Raw genomic sequence first — 25,086 nt, forward strand, 5'->3', positions numbered from 1 at the left:
GTATCTACCACCCTTATTCTACGTCGTTACTAACTTAAGCGATGACCTCAGCGTGAGGAAAACCCTTCCTCCACGTCACCATAAATATTGCGCAGGGGAGGAATCCCTCGCTAGCTAGCGTAATCCGGGCGGGGTGGTGATGGCGAGGATTCCGAGGGCGCAACGGGGCTGCTCGGGGGCGAGTCAGGTCCCCGGGTGCCATCTGCTGGCGGTCGGTGCAAGCAGGAGCCACTGGTGCCCCGCAAAGTGCATAGCGCCGAAACGAAAGGAAGGAAGGCAGGAAGGCAGGCTGGCTGGCAGGCAGGCAGGCAGGAAGGCAGGCAGGAAGGAAGGCAAGAAGGAAGGAAGGCAGGTTTGAGCCCGGGACGAGGACCTGATGTGCTGCCTCCTCGACGACGAACCCGGGAGCGCACGGGGTTGCTCATCGCGCGCGCGATCCGCTCGTGTTGCCAACGAAGAAGCACGAAGAAGCCTTCCTCTGCGACGAGCTGCGAACCTCCACTTCCATCATCAGCGAGCAGCTCTGTGAAACCACGAGACGCCCGAATCAACCCCGAGCCCGTCGCGCTTCCCTGGTGGTACCTTCGCGAAACATCCCAGAGTGCACCAGCTCGCTTCGCCCGGCGTCCGTCTCGGCCGGTGATCACACGAAACACCCCCGAACGTCATACGTCAAACACGAGGAGGAACTCTAAGCTGCCAGGAAGCCGTTCCTGTTGATCGTCAACGAGAGTAACGTATCCGTCGACATCTCGAGCAAATCCCCAAATACGGAATACAAATCGTCGATGATATCGCGAAGACAACGAGTGCTTCGTGACGCGGGTGTCCTCGGTGGTGCGACGGTCGATCGAGGATGTCAGTGATCGGCGAGATCTACGTGACGGTCATCGACGAAGACGAAGCATCACGGCACGTATGAGCCGTGCTCGAGGGACGACCGGTGGTAGCGTTCCATCGCGAGTGCCGAGGTACCTTATCGCGTGCGAGGCTGGTGGTTGGCGGCAAGATATCGACCGCAGCCGCCGAATTAATCGCCGAAGGTCGTCACGAGCACCACCTCGCTCTGTTGCCCTTCGCGCGACCTGATCGGCGATCTGACCGTTCCCCAGCCGATGATCTCCGTCAAGGACAAGCCGATGACCGGCGATCATGATCGGACAAGAAGGCCTGAGCGATACCTGCCGATCTACCAATCGCGCGGAATCACGAGATCAATCGTTGAAGCGGAACTTCCTTGTTCCCTCGGATCGGATCCGAGCTGTGCCGACCTGCCCGTGATGGTATAGATCAAAACGATTCTTCAGCAGCGCGATTTTTGTGGGAGCTCGCGGAAGTGTGGAGAACTTCAGACCGACGTGCATAGATCAGTATATCGATTCGTCATCACGATCATTGCGACTAACCCGGCGATGAATGTTGTTCAATGAACCTGTGTATGAGAGTGGAGGGAAAAACCGTCCGTGCGCGTTCGTCTTCTTCGAGCTCGCACGCGTGACGCGCTTTGTCAACGCAAACGTTAACGTCTCGTGATCGTCACAACCGTTGTGTAAAATCGATTCCCGTACGGCAAAAAAAGATTTGTATTTATGAACTCGTTCGTTCTAGATAAGCTCTTGTCCGAGCTGCTCGTCTTCTCGTCGACAGTACCTGGTACTTTGTCGTTCAATCGGTCAGCAAGATCGAACTCGCGCCGGGTCTAAGAACTTCGAGCACGATACGTTCCATTCGCTGTTTCGAGGCTGCGCGTGAGGAAGCGCGTGGTTGAATCGAAGCGACCCTCTCCGAACGAGACCCACTGACCTATCGACTCAGCGAGCCGCCACTCGAGGCCGCCTTGACCACCCCTGCTTCGCACTTTCCTCCCTGATGTTTGTTGTCGTTGCTCCTTCATCCCCGGTCCAACTTGCAGCTCGATTCCTCCCGTGTGTTTGATGAATCGAAAAATCACTCGCTCTGTTTCTTCGCGTAATGTCATGAGCACGTAAATGGCGCTTCCTCCCTTAAATACCACCAAATTGAGTTACAGATATCGATCGCTTTCAGTAATGTACTGCGACATTGAACCAGCTCCCGCGAATGTGTGATGATTCTCCGTCGTTACCTCCGCGTTTTTTTATTTTGACACTGGCGAATCGAGCCGATTGTATCCCGCGAAGATGAATCGGAGCGAACGTACGGTCGCGTTCACCGGAAAATCGACCGAAGGCGGATACGTCGGGATCGAGATCGAGATCGACATCGGCGCGTTATCTCGACGTGCCGTAAAAGCGCGGCGTACCGGTGTGAGCCGTTAATAACGGTCTACACGTATGGTCTGGCGAAAAAGATCGTCGGATATCTGATCAAACACAAGCGACAACGAGAGAGAGAGAGAGAGAGAGAGAGATTAAGGGAAGCGAGAACGGCGCGAAACATTGCGCGCTTCAAGAACAAAGACGCTTTAAAGAGTTCTCCTCTTTAAACGATGAACCCGGCAGTCATGAGGGGATGCCAATAAGTCCATATTAGACCTGTAAGATCTGCAATAAACATGTGAAGAATATTTGCACATGGGCGAGAATATGATGGGATAAAGAAGCAAACTTAAGCAATCTCAAACTTGACTGAAAGACTCATCTATTCATCAGCGTGTCACCGGCCTCGACACGCAACGCAACAACAACGACACTGTCTTCAAGTCATCATATGTAGAAATGCCGTAATCTGCATTAAGATACTTTTGCTGGCAAACGAACACGCGCAAAAGATGGCTGAAAGAGCGGCAAGTCCGGCCACCGTGCACGTCGCTGCGAACAGCCCTCAGCAACAGCAGCAGCCGCAACAACAGCAGCAACCGCAACAGCAACAATCACAGCAAGCACAACCGCAGCAGCAGCAGCAGTCTCAGCAACAGCAAACGCAACAGCCACCGGATATAAGTAGCTCACAGCTGACGTCTCCACCAATCACGGGAACAGGTATGGACGTGAATTGAGAGAGTTGTTTAAAGGTTTTTTTTATCTTGGTGTCAGCGTTTCATTCGGTCAATCTTGAATATTAGGGAACCAAAGGAAAGTAGGAAATGCTTATATATGCTTATATATGATTTACGGAAGTTATTTTATCATACGTCTACATTTTTCTAAGGAAACAAAATGCTAAAGTTTGACAAACGGTTGAAGAACATTTCGTAATCAGAAAATCTTGAATGATACTCTCTTGAATATATCGAGCCCTGCTTATTTCTTCGACTTGTTCGAATCTACAATTTTAAATAATATTCAGCAATCGATTGCTGAATTAATTACAGTCCGGTTTACACATTCGCGACAGAATGCCGCAAATTTTTCATGGAATACGTTTCTCTACATACGCCGACAATTCATCATGAAACCTGCAGTGCTTATACGTCAGTGTCCATTGTGTTTTGTCTGACGATAGTCTCGCATTTCGATCTGTCGTCCGGTACCATTTACAACGTACCGATCGGGAGACCGGTGGGGTCCACGATCTCGTTCGCGTAACCGCGCGTAATCGCGTTGGCGCAACACGCCGGACCATCATTCCGCCAGCACGCGAATCGCACGGCGAGACGGAGCGGCCTCACGATACTCGCCGGTACTCGCTGCCCGGATGACGAAGGGACGCGGACGGCGTGGCGGCAGCGGCCACAGTGACGACGATGGCGGGAACGACGGTGACGGAGAAAGGGGCAGCGTGCAACGAGCGAGAAGGAGAGAGCGCAAGTCGCGTTAGCGGATCTGTCGGTCGAATAACGGAACGCCGCCGAGTACCGCTAGCACCGGCTCTGACGCGGTTACCGGACACCGTTACTTCGCCGATGCGCGGAGTGGCCCCCACGTGCCGCCTATCCCGTCATCCTCGTCGCTCACGCTGGAGCGCCCTCGAGAGAGCGGCGAGAGAGAGAGAGAGAGAGCACCTGATGAACGAGAGGGAGAGAGAGAGACAGAGGGATCTGGCCCCGGTGGGAAAATTCAACGTAGCGCCTTATGCAAGAGGGCACCGACGCCGAAACACAGCCTCGATGTGTCACTCGGCGCTTTGGACTCGCTGCTACGGTATATCTTCGTGAACGTGTGGGTCCAAATATAGAGGATTAGACAGATGAGAGAGAGAGATAGGTAGTTTTTGTTAGACTGACGCGATCAGGCCTCTATGGTTCTGTATAGAAGTAAAGAATGAAGAACGGAATTACGTGGAATCATTTTAGGGGATACGTGAGCCTTCATGGAACAATTATCACGATTTGTCCGGGCGAAAACTGATTTAGTAAACTGCTGTAACATCGATCTGAACAAATCCACACACTAGGTTTGTTTGATGGAATACATTGTTACGATGTCGGTTGCAATTGATACTTGTGGAGACGAATTGTTGGCTGATTCTTTTGAAATCGAAATGCTTTTTTTCGTGGTTCAAGCTGCAGAATGTGATTTTTTGCATTAATTCTGCGATCACATGACGGCAACGTTTACAATTACAAAATAAAAAGAGAGAGAGAGAGAAACAAATCGTGTGTAGGCACAGTTAAAATGCTAAATACGTAAAGCACGCGTGCGACTTAATACAAACGAAATTTCCGGCTGCCAGATATTTGAAGATGATTAACGCCTTCTTGACAACGTTATTCGAGAGCTAAATTTATGACATTTACCGCTAGGCGCAGTTTACGCCTGGGCATGCGTCTGTGTGGGATGTTGATGCAAATGATGATTGGTCGCACATACACAGGGCTAGTATTAAAATATAACGGATAACGCTGCGATGCATTTCAGCATTACGTCGATAATCGACAACTCGTACTTCTTACGTGACGCATTAGTACGTCAATAGCCGTCGCATTGATTTTTTATGACGTAGCAATACGTCAATGGTAGAATTCACATGGCGCAGGGGTGATTCCGCCATTTAGCGGTAGCTATATACCTTCTTTCTTTCTCTCTCTCTCTCTCTCTATCCATCTCCCTTTTTGTCTATAGCATCTGGAGACAAAACCTGGAAGCCGCATCCAGTTAAATTACAGTTAACGTCAACTGTCGTCACTCGATCCGGCTAAGAATAATATGCTAATGTTCACGGGAAACCTGCAACTATAATTATTATTTGCTCGACGAGTGTAATCGGGAGATGCTCCGACCGCAAAGAAGATTACCGTTTGGCTAATGAGCGATCGAAACGAGCAGACGAGACTAATCGAGAGTCGCGAGCAGGCTCATTATCCGGTAAACAGACGTTAATCGATATCCGGGAGATCGGATGAGTGCGCGATCGCTTCTCAGGCGCCGTTCATGACGGAAACTCGACAACTCGCCATCCAGGAGACGGACGTACAAAAGACACACCGGTAGAGGCGTGAATACCGGTTATCCGGTAATTTTTCACGGCGATTACGATACGTGCGAGGCTCGCGCTCGCTACCGCTGTCGCGCCTTAAAAGCGCCGTTTTGATCGTGAACGCGCGTTGCGCACACACCGTGTAAAATTACGCGTAACGGCAAAGCCGAGCTGCGAGGAAACGTGATCGCGTGCGCGTGTCCCGCGGGTCTAGGGGTTAGCAGGTCAGGTTCCTCGTCGTTTTACCGTTCGTGTCCGGGAGAGCTCCCCGGTGCATTCCCCGACGGTATTGCTATTCTCGTTATTATTGTTGTTAGACCCGACTGCGCGTCCCGCATCGACCGGCTCCGTTAACGTGACTGATCGCGAGAACGATGCGATTTAAACTTGCTGGTAGCGATGCACAACAGGTTTCCATCGTTATTATCCGTTTCAAATCCCGGTACTATTATTTCGAAGCGACGTAAAGCCAGAGCGATCGATCCTTCCTTCTCCGGCGAGATAAAATTCCGCAAAGCAGATTTTACCGATCGTTATTCCGTTTATTGGTGTTGGCGAAACGATTGAAAGTTCGATTTCTGTTGAAATGCTTCAAAATACAACGTGTTATCTTGAGTTATCGAAATTGAAACTTCAGCTTGATTTTGTCGAGGGACAAGCATCTCGCGGTAATGGAAGTTTTCCAATTTCCGGTCTCGATGACGATTGTCGTTTCTACGTTTCTAATGAAAGCAATTAATTCGCGCTCAGATAAGGGCATATAAAATTTAGACACAAAAAGTCTATTTTTTATCTTCTTGTAATATCGAAGGATTTTGTTTTAATTGGAGACGGTCACGTGCGTCGATCTAGCATGCCGGTATGTTGCACGAGATTTGCGTCGGTATAACAAGTTTACTCATTATCCGGTAAGCTTACTCGGAGCTTTACGCAGCGATAGTGCGTTCGACAGCGAAGCCCCATAAGCGCGCAAATCACATGTGACCATGGCATGGCTGGGTCTCTTCATCCGTGTAAAATTAATGTTAGGGTCATTTTTCACAGCAATACATTCTCCCCCCCTCCCCCCCAATTAAATAACAAAAATACAAGTGAAAGCCTCCGGCTCTCTCCGCTCTCAAAGACGTTAAAAAACTCTGCCGAAAAATTGCAAGTCAAAAAAATCGGCGAGAAGCCTTGCACGAACCTTTTCGATGTCCCCAAGCAAGTCCACCGTCCGCCGTCCCCTTCGTCCTTTTTCTCCCCTCGAGTTCGCGTTCGACGGCTATCCCCGTTCGCGCGTACGCGCGTGTTACGTGGCGCGCGCGACGGCAGTAGGCCAAGGGTTCGATGACCGGCAGCCTTGCAAGGCCGGTCGCCTCGGCTCCGCTCGGCTCGGCCCCGCTCGGCTCGGCCCAGCGCGATCCGACTCGGCCAACAGCGCTCGCACGGACCAACCGCGCACCCGATCACTCGCCGGCGGTATCGACCGCAGCCGCGCTCACCGAGTTGCCAAGGATTTATCGCTGATGCTCGTCCTTACCGACATGGAGGCCGCGGAGAAGCTACGGATGCCGCCCGTCGCGAGAGTCCGCAAAATGGTGGGCAGACGGGCAGATGCATAGAGTGACGGATGATGATGGAACCGTAATCATGACGAAATGAGTGGGAATGATGACGAATTGGGTGCGAATGGTGATGCTTCATTTTCCAAATTTTAATGGTATTATGATATATTTTTATGTTATACTTTGTATTATAATATAAAAGGAGACAATCTTAGAATAAACGTGTGCTGTAGATAATGGATGAATATTTCTGCATTGTTTTTTTTTAATAATTAAGAGGAAAGAGGAATCGGCAAACGCGATTGCATCTCACTTGCGTGGACGCGCATGGACCGTAATAGAGAGAAACGGAGAGCGTAAACGGCGTGGTGCGCTCGGACGAACACGTTCTCCCTCACCGATTTGCGCGGCAACCGCACTACTCGCGCGAGTGCGTCGAATCGGAACGATGCATCGCCGGTTGCGAGACGGAACTTCCGATTGCGACAGCTCCTCGCGCGCGCGCGAGAGAGAGAGAGAGATGAGACGATGACCGATTGATTCCCGCAGCGTCGCCGCAGAAAATCGCGTGGTGATTTTCGAAAATACTTTTACCTTTTATTAAATTTCAGTTAAAGTAAATGTCGGAATAAAAATGGCGGATGCTCTTGCATACTTGTGTTTTACAATTTTATGCATTTTTTATTATCTTATTTTTGCACGGTTATTTGTTTAAGTAATATTTGATAATATTTGATAATATAATATTTAATATAATTCGAATCTTGTGAAATCTTTATCCATTATGTACATACCCTTTATACACACGCTCACATGGAACATTACAATTCCCATCTATGATACGTCACGTAGATCTTCGAGAGAAATCAATTAGAATGTATTCTTTAATCAATATCTCGATATAATCTACAATACATGACTGACAACTTGCTCTCGCACGTACAGTCGATGTTACTTACGGTTTACCTTAAGGCTGTTTTAAGTTCGATGACCTTACAAAATCAAGGATCTTACCTAACTCAGAAGCAATGTGGGAGGAAGCTAAGAGCTGCCGCGTCATTTATGTAGAAATTTCGCGGTATTTGTCGCTAGAAGATACGAGCTACAAAAGATATTAAATAAAATAACAAAATAAAATATTAAAAATATAATATCGATATTTTAATGTAGTACAATAATTTAAGGGAAATGTTGATTATATAAAACAAAGATATTAAACATGTTAATGCATCTTATATTTTATTCATACGCATCATATCACTAATCATCTCTTTTTCCACCTAAATTAAACCTAATAATAATTTTCAATAATTTTTGCGTGCAGGAAATTAATTGTTAATGAAACAAATGCTTTTGACTCTATATTAATAATTGTTTTTCTATTTCAGGTAAGATCATTACTTTCATTCTACATGCGAGTCACGTACCAGACAGTTACTTTGCGGTGAGTACGTTTCTATATTAACAAGAGTGATGAAAGACATCAGACACTCCCAGAAGCTATTGAAAGGATCATTATTTAACTTCGGAACAATTTCAGACAGATTGAATCAGAAATTAAGTATACTGATCTAAGGATGTATTATATGTAGCGGATTATAGAGTAAATATCAGATACGTTAACGAGCCGCGAATACAGTGATGATGTGCGAATTAAGTAATTTATTGATGATAAGCAAATCTAGAGCATGTGACGTGAGAAGTTTCCTATTTATTGAAAACTCGGATTATCGATAAATGAGATAAGCGTTACACACACACACACACACACACACACATACACACACATACACACACACACACACACACAGTTAATTAAAACTCATAAAATAGGAGTACGCATTATTATGCGGCTCGAGAGGGGTTAAGCAATGTTAGGTACGAAAAGTACATATCCAAGGTATAATGTGCACATATATATTTACACACACACACCACGTGACGCATATAGTGGCGGAGCACACCCGCCGGCTTAGCCGGCGGCGTTTGAAAATAGATCGGGGTACGATAAAGTGCAGTCATGTCGGTGAGGTATCGAGGGTTTGCGCAATAATTGTAGATAGATTTATGCTAGATGGGATCGTTGTGAAAACGATCGAGACACGCGGATCGCGCGCGGTAAAATGTGCCTCCTGTAATCGGCTGTGCGGATCGCACGCGGTCTCGAAGTATCGATGTATCGACTCGACATTGACTGGATCAATCCACCACTTTCCATGTGTGCCACGCGTGCGATAATTTTTTCGCTGCACCGTGATTCCAGAAACATGATAAACGTTTAACATTTGTTTATCTGCAAAATAAAATACCCCGCACATTTTAATTGATTATTGAATTTTATTACTCGTTATATTATTAGGCATTCTTTACTTTTTCAAATATCTCTATAAGTAAAATTACCAAGCCAATATGATTAACGCAGATGACGATACTGGTGAGCAAACGCTTTACAAGCAAAGAGTTGATTACAGACGCAAACAGAAAGCCATTAAGATTCTCATGGCGTACTTCGCGAATCTTCGATCATCGTGCGCACCCATCTTTTTATTTCTCTTTTTTTTGCGTATGAGTTGCGCAACCCACGAGAGAGTGTGTGAGGGATCGGACTGACGAAAATGGACCCCGGAGCGGGTTACGGTCGAACCCGGACCCCGACCCGGGTCCGGAAACGATTTTGGTGCCGCAGGCGGGGAAAGCGGGACTAGCTTGACACACGTTTCTTTTCTTTCGCGCGCTCTCGCGCCTTCTTCGACATCTCCGGGTTCGCGCTACTGCGACAGCCATCAGCTAGGCCCCGGGTGTGCATCGACAGCGTAATGAAGGGTGATTGAAGTGCCGCGCAATCCGTAGCGGAATATTTATTGTTGCTTGCGCTACGAAGCACCGTTTATCGGAACCATGATTACCGGGGCCATTTCGTGCAAGATAAATGGAACTGCCGAGAGCGCGCCGTCATAAATCTATCTGTACATCTATCGTTTCTAAAATCCTGTTTCTTCTTGTAAAACTTGATCACTCGGATAATCTACCGTAATAGGATAGGGTTTTCTTTAGATTTATGAATTCTACATGGCATTTAGGGATTACGGATAAACCTTGCTTTACGATACCATTGATACGATACGATACATAGCATCGGAGAATGCTTCCGCAATAGGTCCCGCAATGTGCGTGGATGTTTCATTGCACCTCTGTGTCTTGGTGTATTCAAATTAAATTTTGTAATCTTTAAACAAATAACGTCTGCGATAAATAATAAATTATATTAATTATTTCTATTTTTAATTTCTATTTTTCTTGTCATAGATTTTTCTGCGTCCGATGATTCGCGAATCTCGCGGATTAATTTGTCGCGATTTCGCTATTGTTGGTTTGCGAAAGTTCTTTCTTGGGTTCTTAGATCTACTTGAATCTTTTTCTGACACATCTCAATCGCACAGGGATGTCGACGAGATAAAATTTCGTACGTGTGTATCGCGAATTCATCGCCGACGTTTTAGAGCAACTCGAAGCGAGAGAAAAGAAGAGAGAGAGAGAGAGACGGAGGGAGAAAGACCCAGATTTCATTTTCGTTGATGAGCTTGGCACCGGTCCAGCTTGCCTAAATATATACCCCTTTTTCTTCGTCTTTCTCTTGGCCACCTTCTCCTTCTCATTTTCGTCGCAAACGGATCGGCTCGCGAAACTGGCGGTGAAGCCTGAAAGCATTGCACTGGAGCTTATCCTGATACGAACTAAGATAATGTCGAAGTGGAAAACCGGGAATTAGAGTGCAGACGGTGCTGCTTTTGTCCTTTGTAAAAATTCAATCTGATTCCTATATCCGATCTCAGAATCAAATTGTTGCGAAGACAAATATGGAATTCATCTGCGGATGTTAGTGAAAGAAGCAGGTACACTGCCACACTCCTGCACAAATTTCATCGACCATAAAAGTTACTCAACGAAGAGGCTAAATTCCTCGCCAGTCCTTGAATTTAAGAAGCGGAAAAAATAGAAAATCTACGGTAAACCGTAAACTACCGTAAATTACCGACCGTCGATTTCACCGGCACGACAAATGCAAGAAGCGCATGAAAAAAAGAAAGACGGAGGATGGATGTTCGGAATTCACTTTGCGCCGAGAGAGGCGGGCAGGCCTCTCCGTTTGTCGTTGCGTGCAACGGTATATTCGGAGGGAGACCGCTTGTCAAACGCGTCGTTGTCGTAACGTAATTTACGACCGAGTCCGCCTGGAAATTTCACTTTACAACTTGCGCACGGTTACAACGCTGCGGGTCCCTGCCGAAAGAGCGCAATGAACCCGAATGAGAAAGCAGACCGCCCGACTGTAATCGCGCGCGCCGATTTCGGCCATCGCACGTTCGCCAGTTACGAGCATCGGCAGGCTTGAATCGGTCACCGAAGAAAACGGCACGGTGGTTTTCGACCTTGGGATATCGCGCGAGCTCGATGTGACGGCTTTTTCAACGAGCATGGTTGCTGCGCTCCAATAATTCGCGAGTAGATGCGGAAAATGCCTCGTAAAGGCGCGCGAAACGGGGGGGAGCGCTCGCGCGTTTCCTGCGATTGAACCTTAAGTTACGTGACTTGCTGCCGGTGACTTTATAGGTTTAATAGCCGGAGACGCTTGGCTAAAATTGAAGCTTAGTAGTTCCGGGGAAGGAGAGAGCATGCGAGGGGGGAAATGGGAATTTTACTTTGCTGAATTTCGAGCAGGCTTGTTTACTAGATGAAAATTTGATGAAGACCCGTCGTGACTCTTCACTTTCCAGCAAATAAGGCCAAATTGCAAAATGAACTATTCTCCTGAGATTACTCTTTTTCCATGTTTGTGGAAAATTCTTAATTTTGTCGCGTACAAATTGCTGCATGCTTCTTTCGAGGACTAGCTTTCGCGTTTTAAATATTATTTAAATATTTGTCGACGCATTTTGCAATTCTTCCGTAATAAATCTTCAACAACTCGTCTCGGAATCAAACGTGGCGGCATAATTTACCGACTCGAGCAACGACAGAATCCATAAACACTATCGAGAGAAAGAGAGAAAAAGAGAGACAAAAAGAGATAGAAAGAGAGATACGACGCAGTCCCAACGTGGAAAGTTTCCTTCGGCTCTATTCCGGCGGCATCGTGTCGCGAATTCGCGGCACTTTCACGGGGCGATTGCGCCACCGCGAGAAGCGGCGATTCCATGGCTGGTTTTCGACGGTTAGCGGTGGCGATGCCGATGGTGGTTTCCAGCGAGTGGAATGAAAAATTGCGCCGCAAAACTTCAGACGCGACGGCACCACGTCACTTCACAGAGGGGCGGGTGTCGCGGCGATCGGTACATCCCTGCGCACAGCTCTTCAGCGTGGTCTACCAACCTACTGTGCCTACCTATCTGCCTACTACCTACTTACCTACCTACATACCTATACACATCCTTCGCTCTTGCAGAGCCTAGGCCCGGCATCGATCGCGCCTATATGTATAACGCGTACATGCCTATCGATCGCGCTGCCCCCGACTCGCCTCGTCGCATCGCCTTTCTTCCCTCTCGCACAGGGAAAAAAAGCGAAACGAAAAAAGCCCTCGGCCACCCCCGCCTTCCTCCGCCGCCCCGCCGCCCGATCGCGATGAGAAGAGAATGCGAGATCTGCAGCAGCTACCCTCGTGTCACGTTGCGCATCGGTCGCGTTATTATGTTTACACCGGTACCGCAGCGATGCCGGGGGTTGCTACCCCGAGCGCGGGACGTAAACCCCATCGTGATATCTAGGCTGCTCGGAGAGGAGAATGTACGTCGCTATTGATACGATTATGCATCGGCCGAGTAAACTTTCTGGTTTCGAACCGATAGCCGATTCCGGTTTTATTTAAAGCGACGGGACTCTACGTGCCGTCACGAATGTATAGACGACTCGAATGGACGTGGACTATTGTTCAGATTTTTAGGTGAAAAAATACTCGCCGGCGACGGACGATTATGCCTTTCTAGGAATTTAATAATGCGCCTTGCCGTATCGCCGCCTTAACTGCGTCAATTAAAGGGGCAAGTGGTTGAAGGAGGTATGACACATTCTTACGAAAATTGACTTGTCTCTGTAAATAAATAATTATCTTTTTACGTGTCGTACGCGTTACATCTGCCTGCTGGTGCACGCGATCGTTCTCGACAAGACTGAAACTTTGCACGGAAACTTTGAAGAATGTCGATAATTTGAGACACGCCCTTATCTCATTTGTTTAATCCCTCGATTACAAATTCCACGAGAATTGCCAGTTAATTAAACTGGATACTAATTACGAATGACGTTACATTACAATAATGCCGTTAATTGTTACATAAATAATTCTGCTGTAATGATCGTATAGCAATAATGATTACCGGGACGCTTTGTCATTTGAATCGCTACTTCCAGAAGATGTAGTACACGTGCAAAGTGGCTAGAGGGAATGACGATATAATAACGGGATTTTCGTGATCCGTGAAACTGATGAAATTCCCAATTCCGCCAAAGCCACCTCGAAACCGCAATGTCCTCGACCGTTCGAACCGACGCTCTTTTGCGTCCGGCTTCAAGCCGCATGGGTCATTGACAGTAGATGTGCGCGTAAATAACTGTAATTCGTTTCTATCACAGACAGAGATAACCGGTGGACGATTGCGTCACAGTCTTCTACCGAACCCGCACACAATTCCACGTCTGTATAGTTGGACTGATGAAAATTCACGACGAACGGTATCGCCGTCTGCGTAATAATACGTTATTGCGATATTGTATTATTCGCGCCCACTTGTCACATTTTTTTATATCTTCAGGCCGCATTTGTAGCGACACGCATTTTTCATTTATTATTTCGTTGCGAAAATTGACGCGTAATGGCGAAATTAAAATAGCATAAACGCTATAACGAGCGGAGTGTGAGCATAATAGTGAACGACGGTATATTTTGTGCTAATGAGTCGGAAAGGCACATTTTAACTGTGTTTCTTTTTTTTATGAGCGCAGTACGCAGTAACGAGTACGCGAGAAGCATTCGGTTGAAAATGAGCGTACAATCTCTCCGATATTTCACAAAAACGTTTACGCACGTCAAACTTAATTGCATTAACTAAACATTAATCTGAATTTCTTCAAAAATGTGCACAGCATTTTTTTAACAATAGATAATGGAGGATTAATTGTTACGCGCGACAAGACGCAAAATTATTTAAAAGTCGTCGTTTACCTGGTAACATCTGTATTCTGAGTTTCAGTGGATTTCATCCGTTTGACAGCAAACCATCGTTCGCACGATTCGTGCATTTGCAATTTTACATAAATAATAGCGACCACTTGGAAACCCGATTCGTATCCGATTCGAACTCGAGCGATCGATGGCGCCTCCGCAGACTCGCGCAGACACACCACCGGCCGAGTTTTATATATTAGATTTTAAAGGGAGGTTTTGGTTCACTTTTTTTCATGATCGGATAATGGAAACCTTCTTCCCGTGTTCGGGCCGATCGATTCGATCGCGCCGCGTCTTCCCACGTACCTGCTGGGGAATCCGTCGTCTGGAATAATGCGCGAAACGACAATGAGCTTGAGTGGGAGGGAGTGAACGACCTAACGGTGCGATATCGAGTGTCGGACGCTTTTGTACGGTCATCAGAAGGTTCCTACGTATTTCGATCTGCGACGAGCAACGGTTACGCCGGAAAACGCCGCTATGATGATGCAAATGCGGGATTTCGAATTATCAAGGTATTTCGTGAAATTGTGCTAATCGCGGAAACGCTGAGAGAAATATGGGAACCGCGCAACGAGCATGCGACCTATAGAATAACTGCTCGCAGCGATCGTTCGAAAAGAGAGGACGAGCGAGAAATAGAACGCTTACTGAGAGAGAAAGGATGGTAGAATGAAGAAATTTATGTAAGAAGACCGGTGAGATCAAAGAAGAAGTTCTGGAACAGCGGTTACAATTTATTTACGGCCACAACGATCGTTAGATTTCTTTGGGCCATTACAATCCGTGTTATCAGTTTACGTCTCGGAAAACTTCGTGACTGTTACATTTCTGTTCTCTATATATCTCAACGTATGATTCATTATAGAGATAAGTGCGTTGTGTGTAGAAATATCCCACCTTCCCGCCGAAGTCTCGTTGGAAATCTTTTTAATCATTATTAGCTCGAACTTATTGACAATTTAATTCATTTCGGTGTAACCAATTCACTTTCAACTTTCTTCGACTAGCTGAAAAGTTGCAAAATTATTACATTAATATTAATTTTCAGGTGTTAGAATATTTAGTATTCAACGAACACTTTGCATTGTTATTTGATATTACTTTGAAAAAATTGTTTTAAGAGAATTTTGCAAGTTTCTTTTTATATACAGTAGAAGACGGACAATAATCTCAGTGACCCAATTAAAACGAGGATATGGACAAACTTAAGTGTCTTGTCGCCGACATTTTCTCGCATTAATCACCGATGCCTTCTTAAAATTCTCATTCAGTTCTCGATAATCAGGATTCAGTTCTCGCTAATCGCATGTTAATTCTCACCACGCGGACGCCCGAACTACGGGATCGGGATTTGCGATTAGCCCTAACGGTAGCATTCGGACGACGACGATGCCTTTTCGTTGAGCAAGTAACGTTGCCTCGTCGTGGCGACGACAACGACGGCATCCCTACCGATCGATCGCTTCTGGGATCGATCGTGGCGTGGCGAATGCGTGCGCCATCCTGTAACCGGCCTCGCTGCTCGTAGACAGAAAGTAAACGCTTTTAACCCCCTCCGTCCCTATTTCCCCTTCCATTCTTTTGTCACGTATATGTGTTACACTTACGAAGGGATCGTTATGAAATCGTTCTTCATTATATTTATTAACGCGCGAGCTGACATAATCGGGACGTCGAGTGAGAAAGTACGCCTCAAACGATGCTGCACCGATGTACCTGAAGAGTTCCCTGAAGATTGTACAATTGTTTTGAATCTTCCCAAGAGCACCGTGTGATTAATATTTCGTCGCAATTGATTTCCCAAAATTCGAATGGAATTATAATTCCCTGCAGCATGATTCCTATCGAGTTTCAAAGTAGCAAGGTGAAATCTGCAAAATACAAATATCCTGCGGAATTTTTCAGAAGTTAAGTATATCCAATATTCCCATTGAGCGATCGAAAATAGTGCACCGCAATTTATGAAGTGGCATCTATGTGTATCGGAGAACCTGCATCTCTCCCCCTTAATAACCCATTTTCATGAGCCGGCACGTCGCAACGGTGTAATGTAGCACACGCAGCATCCATCAGAGCTCTTCAAGCTGAAACCACTTCAAAAGCTCGCGTTTTTGTTGGCAGCGTCCTGTCGCAGAGAGAAACCACCCTTTGTAATCAGGATCGTTAACATCGAGGGGCTAACACCTTGCGATCGGAGCGTCGGTCCGCGTCCGTGTGGAAGACTCCGGAAAGTATCGAAGGGAGCGCAGGCCGCGGCTCGACCTACCCCAACGTGATCCTGTTTACAGCAAACCCTGCCACCCTTTCTCTCTTGCATCTCTTGCGTCCCGACTTATCTAAAGGCCCACCACCTTCCGCGCCTCCTTTCTCACCCTTCCGCCCGAAACCTCCCTCCCGTCACCCGAGTTTCCTTACTCGCGACGCGCCTTCTCTCCTTTTCTCCTCCCGCACATCCCTCTGCGTCCCTGCCACCCTCCCCCTAGCCTACTTCCCACTTGGTACCCTGCGCGTCGAGCCCTCCTCGCCATAGCGCTCACGCTTTCTTCGTCTCCCTCTCTCGCTCTCTCTCTTTCTCTCTTTCTCTTCAACCGGCACGCAAACGGGAAAGCCAGACAGAGAAGCATTGACAGAGAAGGGAAGAGGGAGAGGGAGCGAGAGGGCGAACGGTGGGGCTGGCTCTCTCCGGTCTTGCGCGACGCGCACCAGTCAACCCAGAGCCACGGTCGTGCGATAGCCGCGGTGCCCGTTAAAAGGTTCGTTCGCAGCCGACGCGGGTCGCAATTTCCCTCAAGTGCCTCGCGGTATCTCCCGATCCTCTCCTCCCCGCCCCGCCCCTTGCCCTCGCGTGCGAACGATACCGCGTTCGTTTCGGAGTGACCCCACGGAGAGTAACCCACGCGCTCCCCGACACCGCTAAGTGACCGGCGTACGCGAGACGCACCGCACTACACCGCGTCGCGACGTCGATCCCACGACAAGGATCCCGAGGATCGCCGAGGATCGCCGCGGCTAGCACGCTTCCGCGAAGGGACCGATGGCACGCGGCGTGCCAGGGCCCGTCCTCGCGGTCGCTCGGTCCGCGTGCGGCCCTCGCGCGCGGATAGTCGGGACGCGGACGGGCCGCTCGTGACTGTCCGCGCGAGAGTGCCAGTCGACGCCCCGCGCCGCAGGCGTCCGCGTACGGACTCACGGAGCGTCGACGAAGTGCTGCCGGAGACGGGCGACATCAGCGTCGTGGCCGTTGTCGTCGTTGTCGACGGTGCCGCGACGAGACGGAAAGAGAGAGGAGTATCGACGTTTTTTCGTGCCGGCGCCGGGGGTGTCACCCCTTGTGCGCGGTGGGACCGGAGCGGCCGGCCCGCACGGGCCGCACGACGCGTCAGTGAAAGTGAGTGATGCGAGCGCGTCCACCGACGTGGAGGAGGGGGAGGAACGAGTGCGACTACGGGGCGAGCAAGTGCCGTGGCGGTTTCTACGGGGTCGCTCTCACCCTCTTGTGATAACGTGACGCGACGGTCCTCGAGGGTTGCTGCGACATTACGGAATTGTTCAGCTTGACGCGGGGCGCGACGCAGTGGTGGGTTGCGGAATAAAGCGTGTCCCTCGGCTCGTTTCGTGCGGGTTTAGCCGCCCCTCCGAACGGAGGGATGGTCTCTCTTGGGAGGAGCAACGCGTCGTAACGGTGCCAGACAGCGATGTGGAGGTCGATCTTGAGGGGGTGGTGCGAGTGTGCTTAACTTCCTCGTCAATGAAAAATTCCATACCGTCAGATAGGGCTTCCGCGTCCCCACGTGAACAATCTTGCGTCATTAAAAAGTCATTCTTTAGGATCACTTTAAAGGGTCTTGAGACGAGGTTGAATCAGTGATTTTCATGATTTACTCTGACGCGATTAAAGCTCTCTACGTTGTATCTTTCTTATGTTGATCATCCATTCAATCAAGCGAGCTATTTTTCTATTCGCGACTTTATGAATATGTAACGCGGAGCTGATATTTCTGTTGCACGATTACCGTTAAATATAAGTGTCCGACGTTTTGTTCATATAAATCGAGAATTTTAAACGAATTATGCGACATTTAGCGCTGAACGATAGAATAGTCACGTTTACCACCGAATGCGCAGTAGATAGTAGCGGTCTAGTAAGACAGTATAGAGCTGAACTATCCATCGCAGTAGAAATCGGGATTTTCCGCAATAACACACATGCAGTGTATTATTTGTTCCATAGTATCTTTTTCTAGCAACACGATATATAAAGATCCGATTAATAATTCTCAAATGATATGAATATTTCTTTTCATTTTTTTATTTTCGCATCATTGATCTTCAGCGTTTATTTCCTTAAGTCTACGATTTCACGATAACTTGCCATCTTTCTCTCCGTCTCTGAACAATCTCTTCTGTCTTCTATTGCTCTTTCCCACTCGCTCTCTTTCTCTGTCTCTCTCTTTCTCTCTCCCTCCCGTCCTCTCGCCCACTCCAGCATTTACCTCCCGGTTATGGATATTATTAAGTAATACTTACACTGCACGCACGGCGATACAGACTCGCGAACGTGTGCACGTGTGTGTTTGTAAGTGCGCGCGCGCGCGTGCTGCACGCAGGCGAGCGGAAAAGCGCGGGTTCTCATTCCGTCGATATCTCTCGCACTCGCGAGGCAATGATCGCAGATTTGTTCTTTCATCAGCACCGAGTGAATACGTGAAAGGAGGACCAAGAACCCTTTGGTATGATAACGGTTTGTCGCAGCTCGCATAGAAATCAATACCAGAAATATGCATAGGGTGTTCGGCAATTTCATAATGCATCTTGGCCCCTTTACTTGGGAAATTCACGAACGTTTTCCTGTCAGCGGCAATTTCTCGCAAAGTTTTAGACGTTACGTGTCCGTATAAGTGACTTATATTTTTTGTTAAATCGAGGATAAAGTTTTCCGAGAGATGGTTTTCAAGGAGTAAGGTATTGGATGTCTGTCGTCTGGAAATTTGATTCTTCAATATTTTTGACATTTTTGAAAGAAAAGCTTGTAAAGCACATCTCTTGTTTTTCTTCCATTTCAATTTTACATGAAGATGTTCATTTTTTTCTATTTTTTCCTGCTGTTTCGTTATTTATATCAGGTATTCGAGTGCGAGGAGAAATGGAACATTTCTTTGTGATATACAATCTTAATGAAGGAAGATCATTAGTGACATAAATAATTTAACATTCTTACGATCATTATTGAAACAATCATTAATAACATAAACATTTGCGTATTAACAACTGCGTCTTGACTCTAATTGATCTTTTTACTTCCATCACCTTTCGTTATTGATTTTACTAGAACATGAAAATAAATGTTTTGATGCATTTTTGATGAATCTAAGCATCGGAAGGACAATTTATTTAGTAATTTGAATTTTTATCGATATATATATATATTTTACAAAATAATTTACATGGTATAATTATAGAATGTATATTAGAAGATAGACCATTCCTGCTGTTATCTACGACGGTGTCCTCGCGTGGCGAACGGAAATACCACGTGACACGGTGGGACGAAGACGACGATAGAAAACATGAAATTACGTTGTACACGAAGTGTTTTAAAACCTTAGTAGCAAATATCTTCGGTAGCAAAAACTTGAGTTCTTTATAAATGTAATTGAGAAAATCTTAATAAGTAAAAGTTTTTAATGTCATTTTTACTCACAATTTGTAAATTTTTGACATTAATCAGACCATATCATGAAGCGACTTGTGTTTTAAATTAATACTGAATTTATTTGGAATCAAAACAAAATTTCTTTATAAAAATTGCAAACCTGCGAATATTATTTCTACATTCTACTCAAATTGTTTGTTTTGCATTATTACTCAATTCAAATGTGCGAAAATAACATAAATAAGCTTGTTAGTTCCACATTACACGGATAAAGTGCATTATGTAACACACTTAGGTTTGCAGTGATAGTTTTAATGGACCCATAGCGTTTCTACAAAACGCCCACAAATTTTTGTGAGCTATATGGAACCGTTTATTTAAATAGATCGAACGAGAGAGTCAGGTGCGACAGTTATTTGGGACTCCATCGCGTACACGAAATAAGTATCTAATGTAAGCTGTTCAGGTCGCGACAGGTGGGGATAAGTGCAAGTCGCGTGCACACGGTCGGGTCACCTGTGCGTTTCTCTCTCTCTCTCTCTCTCTCCCTCTCCCTCTTTCTCTTTCCTCTTCTTTCTCCCTTCTGTCTCTCTCTTCCTCTCATGATAATGGCGATGCCGTAATAACGCCGCCGACACGCTCGTGCCAGAACCGAAGTATACCTCGATGTATACGACCTAAATAAGATGCGATGCCCCCCCAGGGCGAAAGTAATTCACACGAGCGAACGGGAGCCCGCGCGTGTACGCCGTACTTCACCGACTTTTAGGTTTTATTTGCGTGGTTCTCTGATAACATTTGTAACTTACTGCACCTGACTTTACCGGAGGAACGTACGGCATGCCGGTCGAACAAGATAACTTCGGGTAACAATTTATTTCTCGCTTATTAAACTATATTAATTTCATTTGATTATCGCATTTCCCGTTTTTGTACCGTTTAAAATAATTAAGAATTATCGAAAAACAATTAATATTTAGAATGGGAATTCATTAGAAAGATTGTTGCGTTGGACAGACTTCTCGCAAGAAAATTATACGAGTTGAGTTGGCTTGGGAATAATTTGCTCATCGTTGCCTCACGTTCTGTCGGACGCAACGCGCTCTTCTCGCTGATCGAGAAGATGCGCTAGAGGCGCGTTGCTAAAGCGAAGGGAAGATAGAACGAGGAGGATAGTTTGAGAGGGAGAGCATCGAGTCAGTAGGCTAGTGGGAACGTAAACCGTACGTACGGTACCGCGAGCCCTGTCCCTCTTTCCCTCCGTCTCTTGTACTTTCTGCCTTCCATCCTCTTCCTTCGCGATTTTCTCCTTCCATTGTGGTTCGCAGACGTCTACCGCGTTCATAAGTAACGGTGATTTCAGTATACACTTGAGGGCAACGCTTCCCATATGATTGCAAGTCGACAATCTTTAATACAAGTAGTTCTCGCATTTGTTTGTAAGAATGATTAGCTACCCAGATTTTCGAAAGTTCTCACATGCATTTCCATAAATTCTTACATCTCTGAATACATCTTCTTCAACCATAAAATGAACCTTAGAGTTTTCAAACTGTTTCGCGTATTTTTATCTTCGTATGTAAATTATTTATTATTTCATAAAATATTTGTATTATTCAATAGCGGGAACATAAATCTAAATTTAGATGTAATGTATTCTCGCTTTTGATCAACTAAAGCTTCACATTGGCGCGACGATAAAATTTCAGGATCGCACAAAAAGAAACGAGAATTGAGCAAAATTATGAGATTCTATTTACATTTTCCCCAATTTCTTTAAGTTATTCAATTAGCATACATCTTTTTTGGGACACCCTGTATGAGTGGGTGGTCGGCGTTGTGAAGCAGACTCGCAAGCTCGGCCGGTGGTCGCTCGATAGCGACGCGCGGTTTCCCTCGGCGCGAGCTCTCCGCTGCTGCTTGCAACGGTTGGGATTAAAGGGGAACCATCGCGGTGCGTGGAAATGCAGAATCGATGCACCAGGAGTCGGGCACTTTTTCGTGTCAAGCGGATCGATTGCACAGGATTGATGACGTGTCGTCAGGCTTTATCCACCTGCCATTTAAATCCCATACTTTAACTCTTAACTACTACCTTTTCTGTCTTAAATGATCAAATACCGAAGATAACATTGGCTAACGCTGCTTGAAACAGAAAAACCCGCCCAGAAAAACAACTACGTTTCTTGATGTTTTTATAGTTTTCTAGTAGTTTGATGGCGAAAGAATAAAGTCCTTCTCATCGAGAGAAGAGAAACGATTACATTTCGAAGAATGATTTGCATTATTTTGTTTTATCACTTTTTATTGGAATTTTATTTAAAAGCTATCACTTACAAATTTTGCAAACAAGTGCTTATTATTTTTAATTTTGAAACACTTGATGTTTTTTAAATTTATATATTGAGTTGGTAAATATTTTCAAAGGATTTGATTATGAAATATTGCGCAGGCATTGATTGCAGAAGAATAATTTAAATTTATTTAATATTTTAATTTATTTCTTATTACCTGTGTCATAATTATATTTTAGTTTAGCGTTTTAGTCTTTATTCGGAAGAGCAGCTGTTTTCGTTGCTCTTCCATTTTAGAAAGTCGACACAGGAACTTTCGAAAGGATTACATAAATGTCTCACAATTTAGACCTCACGTCGGTGTTTCTACGAATAGATTAGTTGTTCTTATTAATTAATAATTCGTCGCAATCCTTATAATGTATCAAGAGCTTTCTTCCATTCCGCGAATTCGTTAATTCCGCGAATCTCAATTCGCTGTCTGGCAAAATTCTAATATCTTCCTCCACTCAAAACGAGGTACGAGCACGAAACGATCCGACGGAAGTTGTAATCGCCGATCGAAAGAATGAGTTGACATTATATTTGATGCTTTCTATCGATTATCCCTCTTTCACATCTCGAAGAAAATTGAAAAAGACATTAAATGGAAAAGTACAGTAGCACTTTGGTCGATTGATCAGAACGCACGTGAAAATTCGAAAATTTGAGGATATAATATATACTTTTTATAAAAAAATTAATTCGATTAAAAATCGAAGTTGGAATAGCGATTGCGTATTTCCCGGATTAATCCACGAGAAACGCGTCATATTATAAATTGAAAATTGGGGTTCAAATTTTTTATTTGAAATCAATTTTGCTGTACTGATCCCCGCGCGATATGGTCCGCTAATTGGATGAATTTCGCTCCCTTGTAAATATAATATATTGTATAATAATATATCGTAACAGGGATGCTTTTAATTTCTTGAAGCAATCATTTGAGCTCCGAGATTATAGTACGCAAGGAAGTAGGGACGACGAAAGCATCGCATGTAAAACGGTTCTCGCGCAATTGGCGCGACGGCGATTTACTTCCAGATCGGAAGCGAGGAGGCAAGTTCAACGGAGCCATGTCAGCTTGTTGGGTGCTCGCGCGATCCCCGACGACAGCAACGACGATTACAACGCGGACAACGGCTACGGGGTGCGCGCGAACGACCGCGATAACGGCAAACGAAGCGAGCGCGACGACGTTAACGACCACGACGAGCACCCGACTGGGTGTGCTGCGACTTCGAGGCGACTAATGTGAGCACTATTGAGCGCTGCCATTGAACTACAACGACGACGAGAACGACGAGGACGAGGACGAGGACGACAAGGATCGAGAGGGCAAGTGATAGTATACGATAAATTGTGTCACGCTGCACCGTCCTGGGGTGGCGTGGAGGAGGCGGCGAAGGAGGTGTGGAGAGGCAGCAGAAGAGGAAAAAGAAGAAGAAAAAGAAACGGAGGGAACAAGAGAACTTGAAGGACTTTTTAACCGGTGGTGAAGTGAAGAAGGCGACGAGACAGACTGATCGCGAGTGTCACGCGTCGCGCAGTGCTACTAGACAGATCGCCCTACGAAGGGTGACGGTGGTGGAGTCGATCCCGATTGCGAACGACGCGTCCGAGAACCGCATTCGGGATTAACGCGGTTACACGGCCGCGGATGTTACGCCGGACCGGCGAACGGCGGCCGGTGGTACAGCAGGGCATCAGCCTGGCAGACGTCGGCCCACGTCACCGTCACCACGGCGTTCAACATGTTCGAGATGTGGAGCGCGGTGAGTTCCAAGCTGGAACACTCCGCGACCTCCTCAGGCTCGCCGTTGCCGTTGACCTCGCACGCGCCCCAGACACCGCACACCTCGTCAGGGAGCATAAAAGGTAAAGGATTTCAGCTCTTTACGGAGCACGTGGAAAAGAGAGGAAAGAGTTGATCTCAGTGTAAAATATATGTCCCGAGCAGTGCCACTTAAAAGCGCAGACTGACTTAATTTCTTGTTGGAATCTACATTACATCTGCGATAATCCAAGCAGAGAGAAAGTGCGAGCCACGCTAACTCAGAATTAACTTGAGTTGAGTCGTGGAAACGAGAATTACAGTTCATTTCAGCAACATCTAGTAGAATCTTAGCAGATCGTTTAGCTTTCGCAGAGAAAGAAATGCGGAGTTGGGTAAATTAACGTGATTCTGGAGATCATTTGAAACGCCGTTTCAACGTTGCGTTGAGATCCAGAAGCTTTTGAACGTCTTGCTTATGCAGTACTCGGTGATGCTTGTGATCGTTTCTAGATCCCGGGGTTTCTGTCGAGGTAACGATGAAGCGCATATTGGGATACTCGATCTTTAACCCTTTAGACTCATACATCATCCACATGACGAAATAGAACGGACTGTCTGATCGCGTATCGGCGCGAATTATAAAATCTCATTAATCACGCGCGCGTCGAACGTTGTAATAAATCTCTCGTTATACGTCGCTTTGGCATATCCATTTGTGCCCGGTTCGTTTGCTTACGTTTTAATATCCAAACCGTACAACAGCAGGTAATCAGTGTCAAAAATTACCATCCCCGAAATGACTTGTCATACCGATTTGCGACATGAGACAGCGCACCTGTCTAATAAGAGTTAAACGTGTATTTCCAGTACACGTTTTTTCTCCGATGTCGCTCCTAGAAATGTCTCATTAGATTAACATGAAACTGATGGACTGGATGGAGAGTATTAAAAATGCAACGTAGCCTACGGGTACCACAGGTCGAACACTTTTGCCGAGTACCGCTGGTGCAATCGCCGCGGTGCGAATGCAATTGCCCGGTTCAAAGGTATATTCGTTGCGAAATCAATGCACGGTCGTCGTCTCCATCATGATCGACACTCGATATGTATATTGTGTTATTAACGATCGTCTCGATCCGAGTTAAAACCGTTCGCGCGGCGATCACAATTCGCCTCTTTTTTATTAGTGACTCTTTCAAACATAGCGTAAATCT

The 25,086-nt window shown here is 46.3% G+C and overlaps 1 protein-coding gene across 7 annotated transcripts in view; it reads left to right on the plus strand.

Annotated features, from left to right (window-relative positions):
* The first annotated feature begins 186 nt into the window (after positions 1 to 186).
* Positions 187 to 25,086, plus strand: part of LOC105286444 (probable nuclear hormone receptor HR3) — a 76,773-nt gene continuing 51,873 nt past the window's right edge. For 2 of the 7 annotated variants that reach the window (XM_026968539.1, XM_026968537.1), the window contains exon 1: positions 187 to 2,960. In XM_026968539.1, coding sequence (XP_026824340.1) covers positions 2,750 to 2,960 — 211 coding nt within the window. In that variant the 5' untranslated portion in view covers positions 187 to 2,749. The other 5 variants (XR_003406374.1, XM_026968534.1, XM_026968536.1 and 2 more) reach the window with 4 other exon arrangements.

Source organism: Ooceraea biroi, chromosome 3, assembly GCF_003672135.1.
Source record: "Ooceraea biroi isolate clonal line C1 chromosome 3, Obir_v5.4, whole genome shotgun sequence".
NCBI lineage: Eukaryota > Metazoa > Arthropoda > Insecta > Hymenoptera > Formicidae > Ooceraea > Ooceraea biroi.